The sequence below is a fragment of the Zalophus californianus genome, chromosome 13, assembly GCF_009762305.2.
Source record: "Zalophus californianus isolate mZalCal1 chromosome 13, mZalCal1.pri.v2, whole genome shotgun sequence".
NCBI lineage: Eukaryota > Metazoa > Chordata > Mammalia > Carnivora > Otariidae > Zalophus > Zalophus californianus.
This window is the reverse complement of record NC_045607.1, coordinates 33,151,784-33,171,652: the sequence shown is the minus strand read 5'-3', so window position 1 is coordinate 33,171,652 and position 19,869 is coordinate 33,151,784. Positions and strand designations below refer to the sequence as shown.

At 52.4% G+C, this 19,869-nt stretch overlaps 1 protein-coding gene across 4 annotated transcripts in view; it reads right to left on the bottom strand.

Annotated features, from left to right (window-relative positions):
* CORO2A (coronin 2A) overlaps positions 1 to 19,869 on the bottom strand; it is a 46,624-nt gene that overhangs the window by 4,990 nt on the left and 21,765 nt on the right. For all 4 annotated transcript variants that reach the window (XM_027616758.1, XM_027616757.2, XM_027616760.1 and 1 more), the window contains 5 exons: positions 13,809 to 14,009; positions 5,593 to 5,709; positions 2,996 to 3,145; positions 1,533 to 1,712; positions 712 to 828 (listed from right to left, as the gene is read on the bottom strand). In XM_027616758.1, the coding sequence (XP_027472559.1) occupies positions 712 to 828; positions 1,533 to 1,712; positions 2,996 to 3,145; positions 5,593 to 5,709; positions 13,809 to 14,009 (765 nt within the window). The remainder of the gene's footprint in view (positions 1 to 711; positions 829 to 1,532; positions 1,713 to 2,995; positions 3,146 to 5,592; positions 5,710 to 13,808; positions 14,010 to 19,869) is intronic.

The window sequence follows — 19,869 nt, the reverse complement described above, 5'->3', positions numbered from 1 at the left end:
GTGGTGTTCTCGGAGATGGGAATGCCTGCCAGGGGGTTCTGGGTGAGTGTGAGTGTGTGTGCGCGCGCGCACACGTGCATATGCACGTGCATGTGAGAGGGAAGGAGACAGAGGGAGAGACCACCACCTTTTATTCTGCCGGCATTTTGCCTTCAACCCATCACCTCTCACACACCTGCTCGCACGCCAGCCCTTCTCTGCCTGTGTATTTGTTGTGAAAGGTGAAGGAGGAGGTTCAGAGAGAGGAAGCGATTTGTCCGGTCTTTGAAACTCTAGCCAAGGGCTCCTTCAAATCAATACTGCTTGGCTTGGCCCCTACCCTCACTGCCCTCAGCCACTCCCCCTGCCCACCTGCCTCAGTGTTCGGTTCCAAGCCGGTGCTCCAGCTGTTCCTTCTGTCCAGAGGGACGTCTCCTCTCTCTCCCCCCACCCCCTGCCCTGTCCTGCTACTTGGAGTGGCCACCTCCCCCCGACTCCAACACCACGGCCCATTCCCTCCTTGAAGGAGAAGATGCACAAGGTCTGGGCTTGCTCTCTCTGGCTGTTGGCATCCCCCCATTTTCCATCCCTGCATCCTTAGCACCAGGCAGGCTATGCTAAGTACATGCTTGAGCAATGGGTAGGGCATGAATGAAGGAGTGAATGAATGAAGCCAGCACTCGGCTGAAAGGTGATGGCGAGGGGCAGGGCAGGGCTGCATGGGAGACTCACCTGGTCCCACACGGCCAACTGCCGGTTGTTCCATCGGGATGTGCCTGTGGACAGCAGCTTATTCAGGTGCCCCAGAAACAGCACTTTATTGGCCCGGTGCTCCGTGCAGTTGGCTTCCTGGATGGATACGTGCGGTCAGGGGCTCGTGGGTGGCAGCTAGGGGCTCTGGCCTCCCTGCTTTTGCTGCTGCCGCTGCGGTACCTGGAATGCCTTCCTTGCTCACCACCTAGCTCTGCTCTGAGAATCTTTCCAGAGGCACCACCTCTGGGAAGCCTTCCAGAGACCCTCCCATCCACATGGAGTCACTCCTACTATTTTTGCTGAGAGTTCTTTTCCTGAGCTAGGATAGAGCTCCGTGCTCTTGCTGGAAGATGCCTGAGCGCTCACTGTATGCAAGCCCTGGGACTGGGAGGGCATTGTCACCTGCATTATCTCGTTCAATCCTCCTGGCAGATGGGGAAACAGAGGCTCAGAGAACAGGAAGTGCTTGTCTACGGTCACACAGCAGGCAGGCAGGAGTGACATGCCTCCTGACAGAGCTAAGGCACACTAACAAGTTCTGGAGTTAGACCAGGTTCAAAGCTCAGCTTTCAAGGTGGGCAAGTCACCTGACCTCTTTTCGGCTTCTGTTTTCCTCATCCAAAGAATGGGGGTGACATATCCTACCTCCCAGCGGTGCCAAGAGGACAGACAGAGCTAGCACATGTGAAGGCTTGGCCACAATGCTGACAGCATTACCACCCTGTTCTCCGAAGCCTCCCCCAGCCCCTCATCGCTCCTTGCTCCTCTGCCCCCAAGCCAGACCCCAGCCCAGCACAGACCTGGAGGACGGCCCCTGCACGGGGGTCGAGAATCCGAATCTTGCGGTCTTTACAGGTGGTGGCCAGCAGGCTGCCGTTGGTGTTGAAGGACATGGAGAGGATCGTGCCTTGGTGGCAGGTAATCGTCCGCACGGGGTTCATGATTACAGACTCCTTTGTGTCCAGGTTCCAGACCATCACCTGTACAGCAATGAGCTGGCTCTGAGCACAGCGGCCACCCCCGCCCCTGGCTCCCACAGTCGCACGCCCACCAGGCTGCAGTGAAACACTGTATCCCCAGGAGGGAAGCCGCAGATGGCAGTCTGGCCAGGAAGCCTCGGGTGGGAGGATGGATCTGCCGGCTGAAGTTGCCACGTGGCAGGAGGGGAAGCTGGGAGTCAGGCTGTCTGGCGGTGAAAAGAAAACACCATCTGCTTTGGGGCAACAAACCATCCATGCTGGGAGGACCCCAGGGGATGAGCTAGTCCAGGGGCTTTCACACACTTATTAGCAGCAGTTTCCACCTCACACAGATAAACAGGGCTGCCATGTTCAGCTGTGTAGGTTGTGCACTGCACAGTTTCAGGGCAGTCGGTTCCCATAGCCCGTGACGTGACCTGCGCCCTGTGGGGTTGTGTGCAGAATAACTTGCACAACCATATACGGCAGCCCTGCAGACACATCCTACATAAACAGATAAAAGAGTGCTTCTGATCAGAAGGGGGTCAGACGCTCTGTGAACCACTCCCATCCCACCCTTTATTGATTACAGAGGTGCCCAAAGTGACTCTGTAAAGCCCTCTGTTGTGAAGGGGAGAGTTTAAAAGCCATGGCTATGGTCACACCAACCCCATTTGTGTACAAATTGAAAAACTGAGGCCTAGAGAAGACAAGGGACTCTCCTAGTTCCTACTGCAAGGCAGAATCTAGGGCTCCTCCACTATGAATTTTCCCAATCCCCAGGGACCACAGACTGCCAGCTTGGCAGTCAATGGGGCAGTGGGAAGCTTCTCTGGATAGGGCCCAGCCTATCCCCTCCAGGAGGACTAATGGGTTGAATAGTGTCCCTCCCAAAACTCATGTCCACTGGAGCCTCAGAATGTGACCTTATCAGGAAACAGGGTCTTCGCAGATGTAATTAGTTATGATGAGGTCATACTGGATTGGGGTGGACCCTACATCCAATGACCGGTGTCCTTATCCGAAGATGAGAGGACACACAGAACCACAGAGGAGAAGGTTGTGTGAAGCTGGAGGCAGGCTGAAGTGCTGCAGGTGCAGGCCAGGGAATGCAGGGAGCCACCGGAAGTTACAAGAGGCACGGAAGAATGCTTCCCTAGGGTCTCCGGAGGGAGTGTGGCCCTCCTGACACCTTGATTTTGGATTTCTGGTCTCCAGAACGATGTGAGACCAAATTTCTGTTGTATTAAGTGCCCAGTTTGGTCATGTTAGGGCGGCCCAAGGAAATGAGCGCATGGACCCACCTTGAAGTCGTAGCCAGAGCTGAAAAGGATGTTGGCGGCCGTGGGGTGCCACTCCAACAGGCCCACCCTGCGGGTGTGGCCCATCAGCTCCTTCTTGCAGGCTGTGAGGTTCCTTGTCAGCAGCTGCTTGGGGATGTCCCAGATCTTAATCTTTAAGGGGAGACACAGGCGGCGGGGGGGGGGGGGGGGGGGCGCGTTGTTAGCCAGGTCACCTTGGTACCCCGGCCACCCTAAGCCACAGAACTGGCAGTGCCCAGCAGAAGGGCCAGGGGAGCGCTCTCCGTATGCATCTCACTCGGTGGAAGCGCACCTGGAACCCTCAGAGGGTCAGAGGCTTTGCCAAGGTCTTCCGGCCCAAGCAGGGGCTGGCATTGCCAGAGTTGAGCCCCGGCCTCCAAATCTGCCTCCTGGTAATAAGCTTTGCCATCCTAATGGCCTGTGTCGTGGGCAGCTGGGCGGGCCACAGGCCTGACTCCCAGGCCGGATGTCAGATCAAATCCACTTCCCAGCCTAGAATATCTGTCCCTCAAAGTACAGTTGTCTACCCCTTCCTTGTCCCAAAGGCTCAGGCTAGAGCCCCAAATGCCCGGAGCAAGAGTTTGTGCTCTGTCATCAGAACACTAGGGAGCCAGGGCAGTCTCTGGAGCAGGACAGGGTGGGGCCAAGCTCTTTCCTCTGGAGTGGCCCCCTTGGATGGCCTGAAAGAGGAAAGATGCAGGGCCAGAAGGGCAGGCTGGATGGGGTCATGGCCTGTATTTCACAGGAAGGGTCTGGGAAGAGGAGATGGGGCTTCCTTTCAGAGTAGTGTTGCCAAGGAAGGAAGAGGCTTCCACAGAAGAAAGCAAGGTCCCTGTTAAAGAGGCGTACAAATGGAGCTGGGGAGCGGGGGGTGGGGGGCACAGAGGGGATGGCAGAAACTTGATGTTCTTTGTCGTCCTTCAGAGCTCTCAGGCGCCTAGGTGACTATACATCCCCTTTCCCTCAGAGATACACAAGGTTTTCAGGTAGGCTTTGCTTTCAATTCAACACGTATTCACTCCCTGGTCATCTGGATTTAACCCCAGGAAGGCAAGCCCATGAGTGCCAGAGGTTCCCGATGAGGCGCTGGGTGAACGCTATGATTGCACGGGACCGGTAGCCGCTGAACAGTGGACTCGGGCAGATCTGTGTGCAGATACCATCCCCCAGGCTCCTCAGAGCTAGAGGGCCAGCCCTGCCCCACGGGTGCCGGGGACAGGGAGGACACAGCTGAGCACTTTCCATGGGAGGGCCTGGGGTTAGGCACTGCCACGCCCCTGCCCAGAGCCAGGTGCACTCCTCCTGCCCCTGGGGCATCTGGGAAGGAATGGGGGCAGGAGATGAGGGTAGCTAGGAATTTCATAAAGACCTTGAAGGGAGTCTTCAAAGCAGGCCTTGAAAAGGCAGGTATTCTAGGAGTGGGGACAGACTCCGATATTGGTTATCCCGCCCCTGGAGACAAGGCCAATTCTCCCAGGGCCTGACCGTGTCTTCAGTGAAACTACCTCAGCAGACGCTGTCCTTTATGCTCCTTGGCATCCCCTTGTGCAAAGTGACACAAGTCCTCTTAGAATTTTCTACCTGCTTCTCCTGAGGAACTGCTCTGTTTCCTTTCATCAGACAGTGAGGGTTCCGTAACACATTCTATTTCCCTTTTTGCCTTGACTGCTAGGCAGCTCTGAGCTAAACCTGGAGCTCAGCAGTTGCAACCCTTCACAGCCAACGTCCCAAGGATCATTTCTTCAATTCCTCCATCCGTGGCTACTGCTATTTAGGGAAGGGGCATAGCTCAGTGGAGATATATTGGGCTCTGGAATCAAGCCTTAGTCTGAGGCCTTGCTCAGCATCCACAGCCTGTGTGACTTTGGGCAAACTGCTGAACCTCTCAGATCCTCAGGTTCTCCATAAGAAAAATATCCTACCTTGTGGGGTTGCCAGGAAGACAGGGTGAAATAGTGAGAGTCAGGACCGTGGGCTGTGTCTTTTGTTTTAAGCCATACTCACTGCATTTTAGAGGTGGGCACAGAATAAATTATAAATAACATCGAACACTGTGGGGAGCAGGGATTATGACCCTGGTACAGAACAGGGGCTCAAAAAGTTGGTGGGGCTGAAGCTTTGGGGATGGTTATGGTGCCCATATTCATATAAGGGTCCCACTTCTAACCTTTTACAGCTCCCTTTCCCCACTGTCTGTGAGACTAAGTGTCACAGTATTTTCTGGCAACAACAAAAAATGCTCCTCACACCATTTTATAGTTCCCCCAGAAGATGGGCTTTTCCACTGGACTACGAGTCTCACTGGATCCTCATTAGATAGTTGGGAGCTATTGTGCCCATTCTAGAGGTAGTGGGACTGAGGTCCAGAGAGAAGATCTAAAGGGGTGGTGCCCCAAGTCCCAGAGCCCAGAACTTCTCCCCCACAATCTCACTGAGCCCCTCCCCGCCACAGTGACCTCACCTCATGAAGGATCAGGGCATCAGGAGCATCAGAGCCCAGAACAGACACCATTCCACCTCCCCGTGCCCCAAGCCCCCTCCTCTCGGGAAAGGGAACCGCCTCGCGCGCTGACACTCACTGTGGTATCTTCAGAACAGGAGGCGATCTCAAAATCATTAAAAGGATTCCACTTGATGTCTAAGACGTTTCCTCTGTGCCCGCAGACCCTTGGGTAGTGGGGGTCCAACTTTCCTGTCTGCAAAACAGTGCCCAGGAGTGTTGGGGAGAAGAGGGGGCTAACTCCACTTAAGCATCTGGACAGTCCCTCGGCAGTCAGCAATCACTGAGTAGACAGGAAAACGTAAGGGACAGACGGGGTGGGAATCTAGGCCCGACCACCATTCTCTGTATGATGCTGGGGGAGTCACATCACTTCTCTGAGCCTCAATGTCTTCCTCAGTAAAATGAAGGCAATAATAGGTATTTCCCAGGGTTCACATGAGGATCACAGGAGATGAGGTGTGGAAAGGGTCTAGCACAGTGACTAGCACATAGTAGGTAATCAGTAGAAGGATATTTGCCCTCAGACACTGCTGGTGGGAATGCAAAAATGGTGCAGCCACTTTGGAAAACAGTCTGGCAGTTCCTTCAAAGTTAGACATAGAGTTACCATGTGACCTAGCGATTCCACCCCGAGGTATATCCCCAAGAAAAGTGAAAACACAGGCCTACAAAAAACTCACATACCAATGCTCATAGCAGCGTTATTCACAACAGCCAAAAGGTGGAAACAAACCAAATGTCCATCAATGGATGAATGAATATACAAAATGTGGTATATTCATATAATGGAATATTATTTGGCCAAAAAAAAAAAAAAGGAATGAAGAACCAACACATGCTACAACATGGACGAACCTTGAAAACATGCTAAGTGAAAGAAGTCAGACATAAAAAGCCACACATTGCAGGACTCCACATAAATGACCAGATGTGGTACCAGACGTGGTTTCCTTCTTAAGAGCAAATTAATGCATCTTTTGGTACCCAGTCTTCAGAACCCTGACTAATACCTGAAAACAGGTAAATCCATAGAGACTGAAAGCAGATTAGTGGTTGCCCAGGCCCCGGGGGGTGGGGGGGGGACAGGAGGAGGGCGATAGGAAGTGACCACTAGTGGGTACGCTGTTTCTTTGTGGGGTGACGAAATTATTTTGAATATTTTGTGATGTTTACACAAGCATGTGACTATATTAAAAACCTACTGAATTGTACATTTTAAAATGGTGAATTTTGTGGTATGTGAATTACATTTCAATTAAAAAAAAAGAAAGAGCATCTCCTCCCCCTCCCCTTGGCTTACTGAGAATTACTGTGTGGGTGCTGGGAGGACATTGCAGCTCAGCACACAGACCTGGACTTCCTGGGTCATGGGACCACCGCGCCCGTTCAGTCACAGAAACCTAGAGCTGGCAGTGACCAGCACCCTCATTTCACACATCGCACTGCATGGCTTGGCAGAACGGGCACCAGGACCCAGGCCCTCTGCCTGCCAACCAACGCGGGCTTCGTCCACATCCACCACCCCACCCCAGGTGCTGAAGCCCCCTCCCTGCCTTGCCCCCAGAGTATGAATGCTCTGCAACCCAGTTTTCCATCTATAGGGAAGAGACAGCTGAGAAGAAAATTGGCCAACATCCACGACATACGTAGGGGACAGGCCGTATGCAAGGTGTAGTACGTGAGCCGGCAGCTCATCAATGCTTTCGGGGTCTTTAAATAAGATCTTTCAAGAACAGAGCGGACTCAAGGAACACCCACCACCTCTCCTTCCCTCACCTCCCCAACTCTGCAGAAACCACTGAGACGGTGCTGCACTGAGACTGAGGAAAGATGCAGTGGTGTCGCTGACCTGGCTTCATAAGGCTTCAAAGCCACAGCTGCCACAGGAATAGACACAGAGCTTCTGGGTCACTCCGGCAACCTAGCAAACACAGACACCGAGACCCTGGTTCACGGGGGCTTATGCATGCATCTTAGTAGCTCTGCAAACAGAGCTAGTGGTCCTGGGCTTCCCTTCACAAATACTCTGCCCAATTCAGCTCTTGCCCTTTGGGAAAGGGTAGTAGACACCTCACCCTTTACTGGATCCCATACTGGAGGGGAAACTCTATACAGGGCATTATTTGATAAATTGGAACATGAAAGGTAGGTTATAGTATTGTTGCAATGTTAAGCTTCATGAAGTTGATAATGGAATATGGTTAACATAAGAGAATATTCCTACTTTCAGGAAACACAAGTATTTAGGGGTAAAGGTCAAAGATATATGTAATTTATCCTCAAATGCATCAGAAGAAAATGATACCCTCACATATACAATCATACAGAGAAAAGGAAAGGATGTGGACTTGTGTCGGTTGAGTGATGTATGAGGTCCATTTGGGCTCTTCAACAAGGAAGAGAGGTACAGGCTCCCCGCCCCCTGCAGTGGGTAGCACCTGGAGCCATGCCCAGAAGGAAGAACATGCACCTGCAGGCCCTGGGCCAGGTCTCCGCAGGACCACCACTCCAGCCACCAGCCTCTCGCCTAGCCTCAGGCCCTTCTGCATGCTGTTGTTGGTGAGCTTTCAAAAATCAAAGTCTGATCGTGTCGTGCACCTGCTCAAACTGTGCAAGCTTTTTCCCTCATGTGTAAAATGTGAATAATAACCTCCTCCTCACAGGATTGTTATGAGGGTAAAATGCATGAAAAGCCAAACAGTGAAGCGCTCAAATAAGAGCAGCTTTTGTTATGTGTGTGTGTGTGTACGCATGCCCATGTGTACCAAAAATGAGGGAGGAAAGACTGGAAGGAAATGCACCAAAATGCTATTCATGGTTTTATCTCTAGATGGCGGGAAAATGGGTAGTTTAATCATCTTCTGTGTTTGTTTGTTTTTAATTTTCCAAACTTTCTATAAAACCATGTGGATTTTGCAATAAATAAAAGGCATTTAACACAAAACTCCAAACTTTCTGAAAAGATGGGTCCTTCCTGGATTAGTCCAAAATGTTGTAAAAACTACAGATCTTGAAAGGCTCTCAGAGACCGGGAATGGTAAAAACACGGCAAAACTCTCTTCTTCTGCCCCGGTGGCAGGCATCACTAATGGATTAGAGCACGCTCACGGGCCCCAGCCTTGAGGGACTTGCTCGGGGTCCCAGGGAATGTGGGGGGCGGAGCAGGGCTGCAGCCCAGGGCTCTGGCTCCCAGGTGCTGAGTGTGCCACACTTGCTGTGTTGGAGGCTCTCAGCCCTGAGTCAGTGTCCTGCCCCCCTTCTGCCCACAGCCTTGCCTTGCCGTAGGCCATTTCCTGGCTCAAAGGGCATGAGCAGTGCTGGGCCTTTTGCTCTGGCACACCCAATTGCTCTCTGGCCCAGAGCCCTGCCCTAATTTTTGTCTGGAAGGTTTCTGGAAAGAGCTAATGGTCAGGCTGGCCTTGGCTGATAGGAGGCCAGCCGCATTCAGACTCGGCTGAGCCACGGACTCGGGAGATGCTTCGGGGCCAGGCATGGCTCAGCCGGGCCAGCACTCCTCCCAGGCCTCCCAAACGGAGACCCAGCTACAGACAACTTCTCTTCCTTCTCAGAGATGGCTGATTTCCCACCCCACTACTCTCCCCCACCCCGGGCTGCTCTGTCTAACAGGGTTTTCTGCTGAGGTCTGATATTAACAGACTCCATTAGCCAGTCTCATGGGCTACTGACTGAGCTGCTAAAAGCCCTGTCATGACAGGGACATTTATAATCAGGGGGACATTTATAATCAGGAGGCCACTTCTGCCTTTCAGTCTGGCTCTCCAACACCTCCTTCCCCTTCTCCACGCACCTGGAGGCCACGGTGTCAGTCTGGCCCCCTCCAACGCGGTCCACTCACCGGGCCCACCCCCAGGGCTCTCCCTGCCCTTGCGTTCATTTCTCCCCACCCACCACACCTCGTAGCAGAGTCCACCTTGCGCAACCCTGGCGGGGGGGCGGCTCGGCTGCAGGCAGGGCCCCAGGCTCACCTGCCCCCAGACCTTCCTGCCAAGCACTGCCCAGGCTGCGGGAGCCTCCCTCCAAACAGGCCGGCCCCGGGTCATGGTAGGAGGAAGGAGGCTGCCTGCAGAGTCACCTGGCCCCTGGGGCAGCCTGGCCCTGCTGAGAATAACCTCCAGGACACCATGGTGAGGCCAGGTACCTTCCAACACTGATGCTCCCGTATACGCTCCATTAGATACTTAGCTAGCTTGAAACTCCCTTCTCATGGCACCAGCTTACCGAGACCTTTCTGTGCCTGGCTGGGATGTAATCCCTGGTAACCGACAAGGGGCCCCTAGAAACCAGAGCCCAAACCGAGAAGCTGCACGCAGGCCAGTGAATCGAGAGCGAGGCCCCACGACCACACCCAGGGCCGGGCCACGTTCTGGTCCTCACCCTCGGGGCTTGGGATCCTTTGACGTCATCTCCCTGAGCCTCAGCATCCTCATCTGCACGATGGGCCAATACTTCCCGTAGAGGGGCTAATGAAGGCGTCAGCGTAAGCACTGTCCCTGCTAACCCTGTAGGCCTGTCCGCCGGGATGCGCTGGGTCAAAGGCCCAGCACGCGCACCCTCTCCCTCTCTCCTCCGGTCCTACCCGAGCATACTGCATGTGCTTACCCAGGAAAATATCCACCAAATGCAATGCGTTCACCTTTCTGGACAACGATTCAAAGGAACCAAGCACAAAGAGCAACTCTGGAGCTTGCTGGAATGCAAACTGCCCAGCCCCACTTCTGACCCACCGAATCGGAATCTGTGTTCTTACACTCAGGTATGAGCTCTGATTAGTGGCTTCCAGCTCCCGTCCTGCTTGGGTTCCTAGGAGTCTGTGACCGTAGCAATTAACATGTGTCCTTGAGCTGTTTATGGAATTTCAAAAAGCCCAAAGGGAGTCACACATTTTACTTAGATCAGGCTGCACAGGACAAGTGAGTCTTAACCGCCCAGTGGCTTCTCACTGGACTCAGAATAGGGTCTCCTATAATAGATTCTTGCCGTGGCCTCCAAGGCCTTTCCAGTCCCAGCTCTGCCCCCTCTCTGACCTTACCTCACACTCCTCTTGCCTCTGTGACAATCTGTACCAATTTGTGTCTTAAACACACCAAACCCAGGGCCCACACCGAAGCCTTTCCCGCCTCGGGGCCTTTGCACTTGCTATTTATTCTTCCCGAACACTGCTTCTAGAACTTCAAGGGGATCTCTGCTCAAATGCTGCCTCCTCAGAAAGGCCTTCTCTGATCATCCTATCTTTCTAAACTAGGTCTACTCTCCCCACCTAGGTCCACTCCATCACATCAAAGCAACTTATTTTCTTAAATCAGTTGTTAGTACCTATTTATAGTCAGTAGTTCATTGAATTAGAAATTGTGACAGTTCTGAAAGAGGCTGAATAATAAAAATCTGAAAAATACATTATTCAATTAATTGAGAATACAGTCTGTATGGCGGGTAGAATCTTTTAAAAGCACCCAGAGCTTGGGAGAAACAAGTCAAATGGGTCATCTCTAGGGGACCTCTGAGCTCTGATCTTCAAGTCTTTCCATAAATCCCATTTTACACTTGTCCCTCCCCAGCTTGAAAAATCTCAGCTCTAGAATACAGTTCACACTTCTCATCCTGGCATTCATTTCCATTTACTGAGGTCATCTTTAATATTGGTCTTTCACTGCTAGATTCGGTTTGCTAGCCATTTTACATGCATCTTTTTTTTTCTTTTTTTAAGATTTTATTTATTTATTTGACAGAGAGAGACAGTGAGAGAGGGAACACAAGCAGGGGGAGAGGCAGAGGGAGGAGCAGATTCCCTGCCGAGCAGGGAGCCCGATGCAGGGGCTCGATCCCAGGACCCCAGGATCATGACCTGAGCTGAAGGCAGCCGCTTAACTGACTGAGCCACCCAGGCACCCCATTTTACATGCATCTTGAGTGAAACTGGCCTGTCATTTTTCTTTCTTGTTCTGTCCTTGTCTGGTTTTGGAAGCAAGGTTACACTGGCTCACAGAACAAAGAGGGAAGCAGTCCCTCTTTTCCTATTCTCCAGAAATGTTTGCAAAAGATTGGAATAATCAGTTCCTTGGAAGTTATATAGAAATTGCCTATAAAACCACATGAACATAGTATCATCTTTATGTATGTGTTTGGTGTGAAATGCCGCATATTAAAAAAAAGAAGCATAAAATGTAAGTGTTCAGCTTAATGAACTGCTGGAAAATAAACTGCCCATTTATCTGCCACACTGTCAGGTTCAGACATGAACTATTACCAACACAAAGGAGACCCCCCACCGTGGGGCACTTTCCAGTCATAACTCCCCCTTCCCCCAGGGGTTGATAATTATCCTAGTTTTCTTGATAATCCCTCGCTTGCTCTTCCTTCAAATGTTGCTACTTACTTACACATCCCTTAAGGCAGAGTTTAATTTAGTCGGTATCTATCTTTAGGTAAACAGAATAAGACAGTTTATAATTTGTTTGGTACCTTTCCCTCAAAATTGTCCTTAGGATTCATCCATGTTGAGGCACCTGGGTAGTGCAGGTGGTTGAGTGTCCGACTCTTGCTTTTGGCTCAGGTCTGATCTCACCGTCACGAGACTGAGCCCCGGGTCAGGCTCTGTGTCGGGGGGGTCTGCATTCAGCAGGGAGTCTGCTTCCGATTTTCTCTCCCTCTCCCTGTGCTCCTCCCCCTGATCTCTCTCTCTCTCTCTCAAATAAATAAATATTAAAAAAAGATTCATCTATGCTGTGGTATGCATATATATGTTGTTCTTTTTCATGATTATGTATATTCCGTAGTATGGATATATCATAATTTATTCGTGTAATTCTTGGACATTTGAGGTTTTGCAGTTTGGTGACAATATGAACGTTGCTGTAATTGTGTTCCGGCGCACATAAACACACTGCAGGGGTATACCCAGTGATGGAATCTCTGGGTCACAGGGTGTGTGTATTTTCCTCTCTACTAGAAACTATCACATTTTGTTCTAAAACATGTGCGACAGTTTACCCTGTCACCAGAAGAGTCTGAGAGTTTACATGGCACCATATCCTCACCACCACTCACTATTCTTTGTTTTTTCTTAAAGATTTTATTTCTTTATTTGATAGAGAGATAGAGAGCACAAGTAGGCAGAGTGGCAGGCAGAGGGAGAGGGAAAAGCAGGCTTTCTGCCAAGCAGGGAGCACGACGTGGGGCTCGATCCCAGCACCCTGGGATCATGACCCGAGCCGAAGGCAGCCGCTTAACAACTGAGCCACCAGGCACCCCCGCCACTCACTATTCTTAGATCTTCACATTTTTGCCAATCTGGCGGCGGCTGTGGTGGTATCTCACTGTGGGCTACTGCTGAGATACTCCTGAATGGGAATTTAAATTTTATCTTTTGTAATTGATTTCTAATTCAATTCCATTCGGATCAGAAAACCCGGTCTATGAGACTTCATCTTATATTTATGACTGGGACTTCGGAAGTCCTTTGTCGGGGCAGGCGGGGGGGGCAGTGTCTAAGTCTGTCATTTATTGTTTCTGCTGGCTCTTATTCATGGCAGCTCACATGCCTGGTGATCTCAGATTATGAATCTGCCTGATCTTACTCTGTGGGAGCCCTGTCCACAGGTGGGATGCTTTCCTCTGGAGAAACTTCCTATCTGCCTCTGCTGGGAACCAGAGGCACGACCAGCCAGAATCCCACTAGCCCCTCTGGAGGTTCTGCCTTGAGCTGACTCGGGCTTGGCATCCTGAAAAGGTTGGCTCTTCAGTTAAGCTATATGAAACTACCACTCTGGGGTCAAAAACTGTTAAATAATTAGCAGTTGCATATGGTCTAACCTATCCGTTTACATTAGGTTAACGTTTGCTTGCAGGACAAGCTGCTGCTTTCTATTTGCTTACTGCTTACCTCTCCCAGTTAGATTTTTGGCTCAAGATTTGTTTCCTTTTGTTGGGGAGGGGAGGTGGCTTTGGAGATTTCCCCAATGTCTTGTGAGCCCAGCAATGCATTACAAATGATATTTTATTCCGGAGTGAGTTATTTTGCAGTGGGGTGGAGGGCAGGTCTTAGGAGTAGCTAGGCAACTGCTAGAAGCAGAAATCCCAGGATACGCATTTTTTTTCCCAATGAGGAAACCAAGGCTCAAAGAAGTGAAAGGACTCAAGGTCACATGGCTGGTAAGAGGCAGGGTTAGGCTCTGAACCCACACATGAGACCAGAAAGCCAGGCTCTTCCTACTTCCGCTGCCTGCACTGCCTCCAGAGGGCCGTGTGGGCCTGAGGTTTAGCCGGCGTCCTTACCTGGTTCAAGGGAATGACGAAGAAGGCCCCCCCACAGGAGCACTCAGTCACGACTGCAATGAAACAGGGGTTCACAGCACAGAAGTGACTGTCGTGGACACTGTGGGTGATGGGCACCGAGTCGTAGCAGTTCTCCTTGCTGGCTGGTTTGCCAAAGACGTGGCGGAACTTGGAGCTCCGGTACTGGGGACGCCATGACATCTGCGGGAAATGAACAGGACAAGGGGGGCATGAGGCTCACGGCTCTGACAGCGGGACACTCGGGGAGCTCCCCTGGAGAGGGCAGGCCCAGGGTAGTGGTCGGTTCTATGTGGACAGGGCGCTATCAAGGGCAACCAAACGAGCAGGCCGTCATTGTGGCTACTTCTACGGATCTGGTGAGATGATGGATGATTATCACTGACCTGTTTGCTTGTCATCTCTTCACGTGTCAACCCAAAAGGCAGAAACGCCAGAGAGAAAATTCAGATTTCCTCCCTATCGGCCCACCCCACTCAGCCCAGCTGTGTGGGTCACACTGTGTCCTCTGGAGCCAGCCTGCGTGGGCTCCAGTTCCAGCTCTGCCTCTTACCGGGCTGGGTGGGCAAGTGACTTAACTTCTGCGGCCTCAGTTTTCTCATCTGTAAAATGGGGATCACAAAATCATCTGTCTCACAGACTTGTCGTCAGGACTAAATTATAGGTTCCTTGATCTACAGTCATAATTACTACCACTACTATCATCTGGGCATCTTGAGCTTCCCTAGCTCCTCATCCAGCCCCGTATTTGTTCACTCTAGTTACTGAGCACCACTGTGTGACTAGGCCCCGTGCCTGGCACCGGGGGTTTGGAGAGAGTAAGCAGGAGCCCAACCTTAGAGAAGTGAAAAGTCTTGTGAGTAAGGCCACTAGGGGAAGGTGGGCCACTGGGACTCAGTGTACTATAGGTAATAATAAAGGTTTGTACATGGCAGTCCGGGAGGGCTTCCCAGAGAAAGTGACAAGCGAGCTGTGATTTGAAGGATGAGTAGGAGTTGGCCATGTTGGCAGGACAAAGGTAAGGTGGCAGGAAAACGTCCCAGGCAGACGGAACAGCCTGAGCAAAGGCCCCGAGAGAGAAGCAAACATGGAATGTTTGGAGAATTACATGTGGTTTAGTAAGATTAGCAAGGACATGTGGAAAAGAAAGGAATATATATGCATACACACACATAAACATGGAAATGGGATGATGGGAGTGAAGAGAGCGCAAGCTGGAGGGGGAGCACGGCCAGGTCACGGATGGCAGCAGAGGCTCTCGGCCTCATGAGTGGCCAAACACATGACACCATGTGGCCACCGCTGCCTGGGTCAAACCCCTAACCCCAGTCTCTGACCCCACCGGGCCTGCCCGTCCACGCTCCTCGGCTAGGCCAGAGAGAGCCTTCTGGACACCAAGCCTGGCTGTATTCCTCACTCCTCCCCCAACTGAGTTCACCCTTGGGACGCTCTCGATTCACTGCTGCCCGGGAGGAGCAAGGCCAAACCCAGGCTGGCATTCAAGGCCTTCCGGTGTGGTGTCCCCCCCCCACCCCATATTCCAGGATTCACCTTTTCTTGCTCATCTTCTAAAATGTACTTTCCAGATAAAGAACATCCCAGCTTCCCTTGTACCTGCTCTTGCATTTCCGGTCCCTTGCCTCCCCCTCTGCTTGGCCTGCCCTTCCCAGCCCCGTAATCCCTGTCCCCATCCCCATAAATCCAAACCCTCCCCCCCCCAGCTCCCAGGCCCCTTCTCCAGAGTCTTCCTTGCCGCCCCAAGTAGCAGAGCTCTTGTAGTCTCCTCTCTTCTACCCCCCCACCAGCCCCGTCTCCTCCCTGCCCTCAGGCCCCTGACACTGCCGGCCCTGATTCCAGAGTCTGGTGTCTGGGCTCTTCTCTGCTGCTTGCAGGTTCTTCAGAGGAAGGCCCGGGGTTCTGCTGCAGGAGTGCCCAGCACAGAGCTCTGCCCACCCCCAGGCCCTACGAATTTCCCAAGGGCAGTCACATTTGGCTGGGCACCCCCAGGGTCAGGACAAAGAAGGCATTTGCTCTGTGATCAGTTCAAAGGCACAAGATTAGACTGTTGACCTCAAGAAGTCACAGTGATCGGGGGGTCCCACACATGAGTCAAACCCTCTACAGGAAGCCCACCAGCCTCCTGGGACAGGTCTGTCCTGTGAAGCTCAGACATTTCAACTCTCCTTTTGGGAGCTGCGTTTGCCAGAGCTATATGAAGCGGCCCAGAATGCAGGAACAGACTGACTAATTAATGTCCGTCTGATCCCAGAAAGGAGGTAAGAAGCCTTACAGAAATGGAGAGCACACAAGATGGAAGCAGATGGAAAAGCCACGGCGAGGCCATGGGGACAGAGGGAAAATGCAGGAAAAAAGAGATCACCTGATATTCGGGGGGAGCTAAGCTACTGAATGTGCGCTGTCAGGTCCTCTACACAGTGGAGGTGCACCTCAGACTTGAGCCTGAGCCTCCTAGTGGCCAGTTCAATAAGGCAAACCGAATCAGAAAGAGATTTAGTCAGTGTGTGTAAGATACAAGCCACCACTTGCTAAGGAGCAGCCCATCTTTTCTCTGCGCTGGGTCCTGAGGGAAATGGGTCCTGGGGGGTCTTCTCAGGAAAGAACAGCAAGGACCAAGATGTCCCTAGGGTCTTGGTCATTAGATGGCAGCTGAGGAACTGCCTTGGACCGGGGCTGAGGGTAGGAAAGTAAGGGGCAAGTCAGCAGGCTCAGATCCAGCCCCCCAACTCTGCTTCACCTTCAGCAGCAGCAGTGCGGGGGGGGGGCCACACCTGTCTGTGGCCAGTGTGATGCTCCCCCCACGTTCCAGCCGCCTTGCCACTGGGCAGCCACGGTATTAGTTCTAGCCAGTAGATCGGGGGCAGCAGTCTGTGTGCCACTTCCAGGCTGGAGCATGTAAGCCCTGCCTGTGACCCTCCAGAACTCCTGACCTTAGAGAGAGGGAGAGAAGGCCGAGTGTTCTAGATGATGCAGCTTCCATCATCCTGGGACCCCAGGGGACCACGTGGAACAGAGGATCTCCCCCTAACGGAGACACGTTGGACATACAGTGTGACAGACATAAACTCACAGAGCGAGCCGCTGAGCATGTAGGGCTATTTGTCACAGAGGCTAGTCTATGCATCCTGACTAACACCCTGCCCCGTGCAGCGCCCACCAATGGTAAACTGGCAATGGCTGTCTGTGTTTGGTGTGGCTGGAGCACAGGAACCCACGGGGGAGCGGTGGGCAGGCAGGACCACGACCCAGATCACCTCAGGAGCCACAGAAAAGAACCTGAACTCTGAGGGCAACGGGGGGTTGCTGCAGGGATGAAAACAGGGGATCGAGAAGTGGAGCTCACTTTTAGGTGGATTCCCTTGATTGCCAAGAGCAAGACAGCATGGAACAGGTGAGAGGTGAGGATCACCTGGGTTGAAGTAGGGCAGACGGGACAGAGAAGAGCGGACAGGTCAGTGGAAAACCAAGGAGGGGGGATAAGAGTCAAGGCTATGGGCTGTGGGGTTAAGAGGGCCGGTCGTGGTGCCGAAATCACCATGACCTGAGCGGCATCGCCCGTCCTGGCCCCTCGGCCACTCGTGCTGCTCTCCCTTCACCGCCCCAGGGCTCGGCCCCACACCTGAGGGATGGCTCCCAGCCCAGGGTCAGGGTCAGGAGGCCCCAAGAGGCAAGGGCTCTCCTTCAGCTCAGTCACCTCCATGGCAATGACAACTCAGTTTTTGGGTGCTTGCTACGTGCCAGGTGCCATTCCCAGTGCTTTCCCTGTACGCACTTAACAGGCAGGTGCTACCTTGCTCCCCAGTATAGATGTGGGGGTTGAGGCAGAGAAGCGAAGGAACAACCCACGCGAGGTTACACAGCTAGCCAGCTGGAGCTGGGCGCTGAACCCAGCCCTGCCTCCGGAGCCTCCAGAGCCTCCAGCTCCAGGATGAGGAAGTCTCTTTCCTACCATCACATGCTCAATCTCACCTCAGCCCCGAAGGGGAGGCATCGTGACTGTTCTCACCCCGACTTTACCGAAAAGTAAAACAAGGCTCAGGAAACTAAGTGGACACCGTCTGTAAAGAAGGCTCTTTGCTTCCACTGATAAAGTCAGCGGCTGTGGAACAGTGACAGAAAACTAAAACTCTGTTAGTGACCTTCTGTTCCCTTGCCCCCAACTCCACTCCCCACTCTTCCCCACCCTACCCTGCCCCAGTGCCTTATCTCCCCTGCCAAAGTTCTTCCAGACCTGTTGCCAGGGAAGGAAACTTACAGAAGTGGGGGGATGGGGCCAAGCCAGGCAGGCCGTCTCTCCCTGGGCCCGCGGTATGGGAGTGTGCACACATGTATGTGGGTGAAGTCTGTGCAGATGTGTGTGCGCTGGGTGCAAATTTGTGCCCGAGCACTGCATTCATCATACGCGCCGGTGTGTGGATGCATCTGGGCGTGCATGTGTGTATCTGTGCATGCACGAGTTTAAGGACTCAGCAATTCAGAGAGCAGGAGTTTTATTTCCCCCACAAGCAGGCACTTGCCTGGAAATGCAGACCGCAGAGGGCCCTCGACACATCGAGGGCCCTCGCCCATGGGCTGGGCCAGAAAGGCCGATCTGGGCTAGGTTTATCCCAGGCCACCAGTCCTGCCCTGACTGGTGCCATCCAGCAGGGCCCACATCAAAGTCACAGCATGCCTTCTTAGGTGTGGCGGGCCAGCCCGCTGGGGCACCGAGTGGGGGGTGGCATGGCTTCTGCTGCTATCCCATGCATGTTTAGCGGGCCTGATGCCATGGGATTAGGCTTTGCAGGCTGCAAATTCCCCGCACCCCAAAAAGATTTAGTCATCTCTGGGTTTAACATCCCATTGAGTTTAGTTCTTAATGCCTGACAGGTGAATGGCTTGCTGGCTGTCCCATCCCTTCCAGTTCCCCTGCCAGGTAGGTGGAGACTGTTGTCCCATTTGATGAGGGCAAAACTGAGGTGCCGGGAAAGTGACTTGACTAAGATGACATTAATAGGAGCAACGGGAGGTGGGAAGCAGAAGCCAATGCCCCTCTTCCTGCTATGTGCTCCTCTCTGATGTGTGTGTTTGTGTGTGTGTAAGACAGAGAGACACAGAGAGAGAGAAAGACACACACGTGTGTGTGTGTGTGTGTGTGTGTGTGTGTGTGTGTGTGTGTGTGTGTGTGTGTGTGTGTGTTCCTGCCTGTCCCCAAAGGCCTGTCTTCCCAGCACAGCCCTGCATCATTGCAGGACAAAGGTTAGCTGCGGGGTGAAAGAAACCAAACCCAAACTGGGAGTGGTACAAACCAGCATAACAGATTAGTCATTAATTTGCCTGTTCCTGGGCGCCTGGGTGGCTCAGTCGTTAAGCGTCTGCCTTCGGCTCAGGTCATGGTCCCAGGGTCCTGGGATCGAGCCCCGCATCGGGCTCCCTGCTCAACAGGAAGCCTGCTTCTCCCTCTCTCACTCCCCCTGCTTGTGTTCCCTCTCTTGCTGTGTCTCTCTCTGTCAAATAAATAAATAAAATCTTAAAAAAAAAAAAAATTTGCCTGTTCCTGGCCTCAGGGAAAGCATGACATTGCCTAATTTGGTATTAGACTCAGGAGCGGGTAGGGGTCTGGTGCTGCTGGCTACCATTGTCCCTTTGTAAGTTTGTGGTTCCTCCTCTAATATTTGCAGTTTTATTTAATTTGCTCTCGTAAAACCTGACCTCGTGGCCGTGTGAGCTGTCCCTCTACGTGCCTCGGGAGAAGGTCGAAACCACCACATTTGGGTCAATGTAGTTAACAGAGGGGAATTAGGACCACAGTTTCTTAGGCTTAAAAAATGAAAAAAAAGACTACTGTAAGAGTAAAGAACACTCTGAAGGTGATCTACAAAGACTGAGAGTTAACACAACAAACACCTAATTATGGGCGGGTCCCTCACCTTGACTCCAATCCTTGACCAACTATTATCCATCATAGGGCTTATCCTGATCCTGACCCTGGCTCCAAACTTGACAAGAAAGCTGCTTTCTCTTTCGTCCTGAATCCTTATCAGGG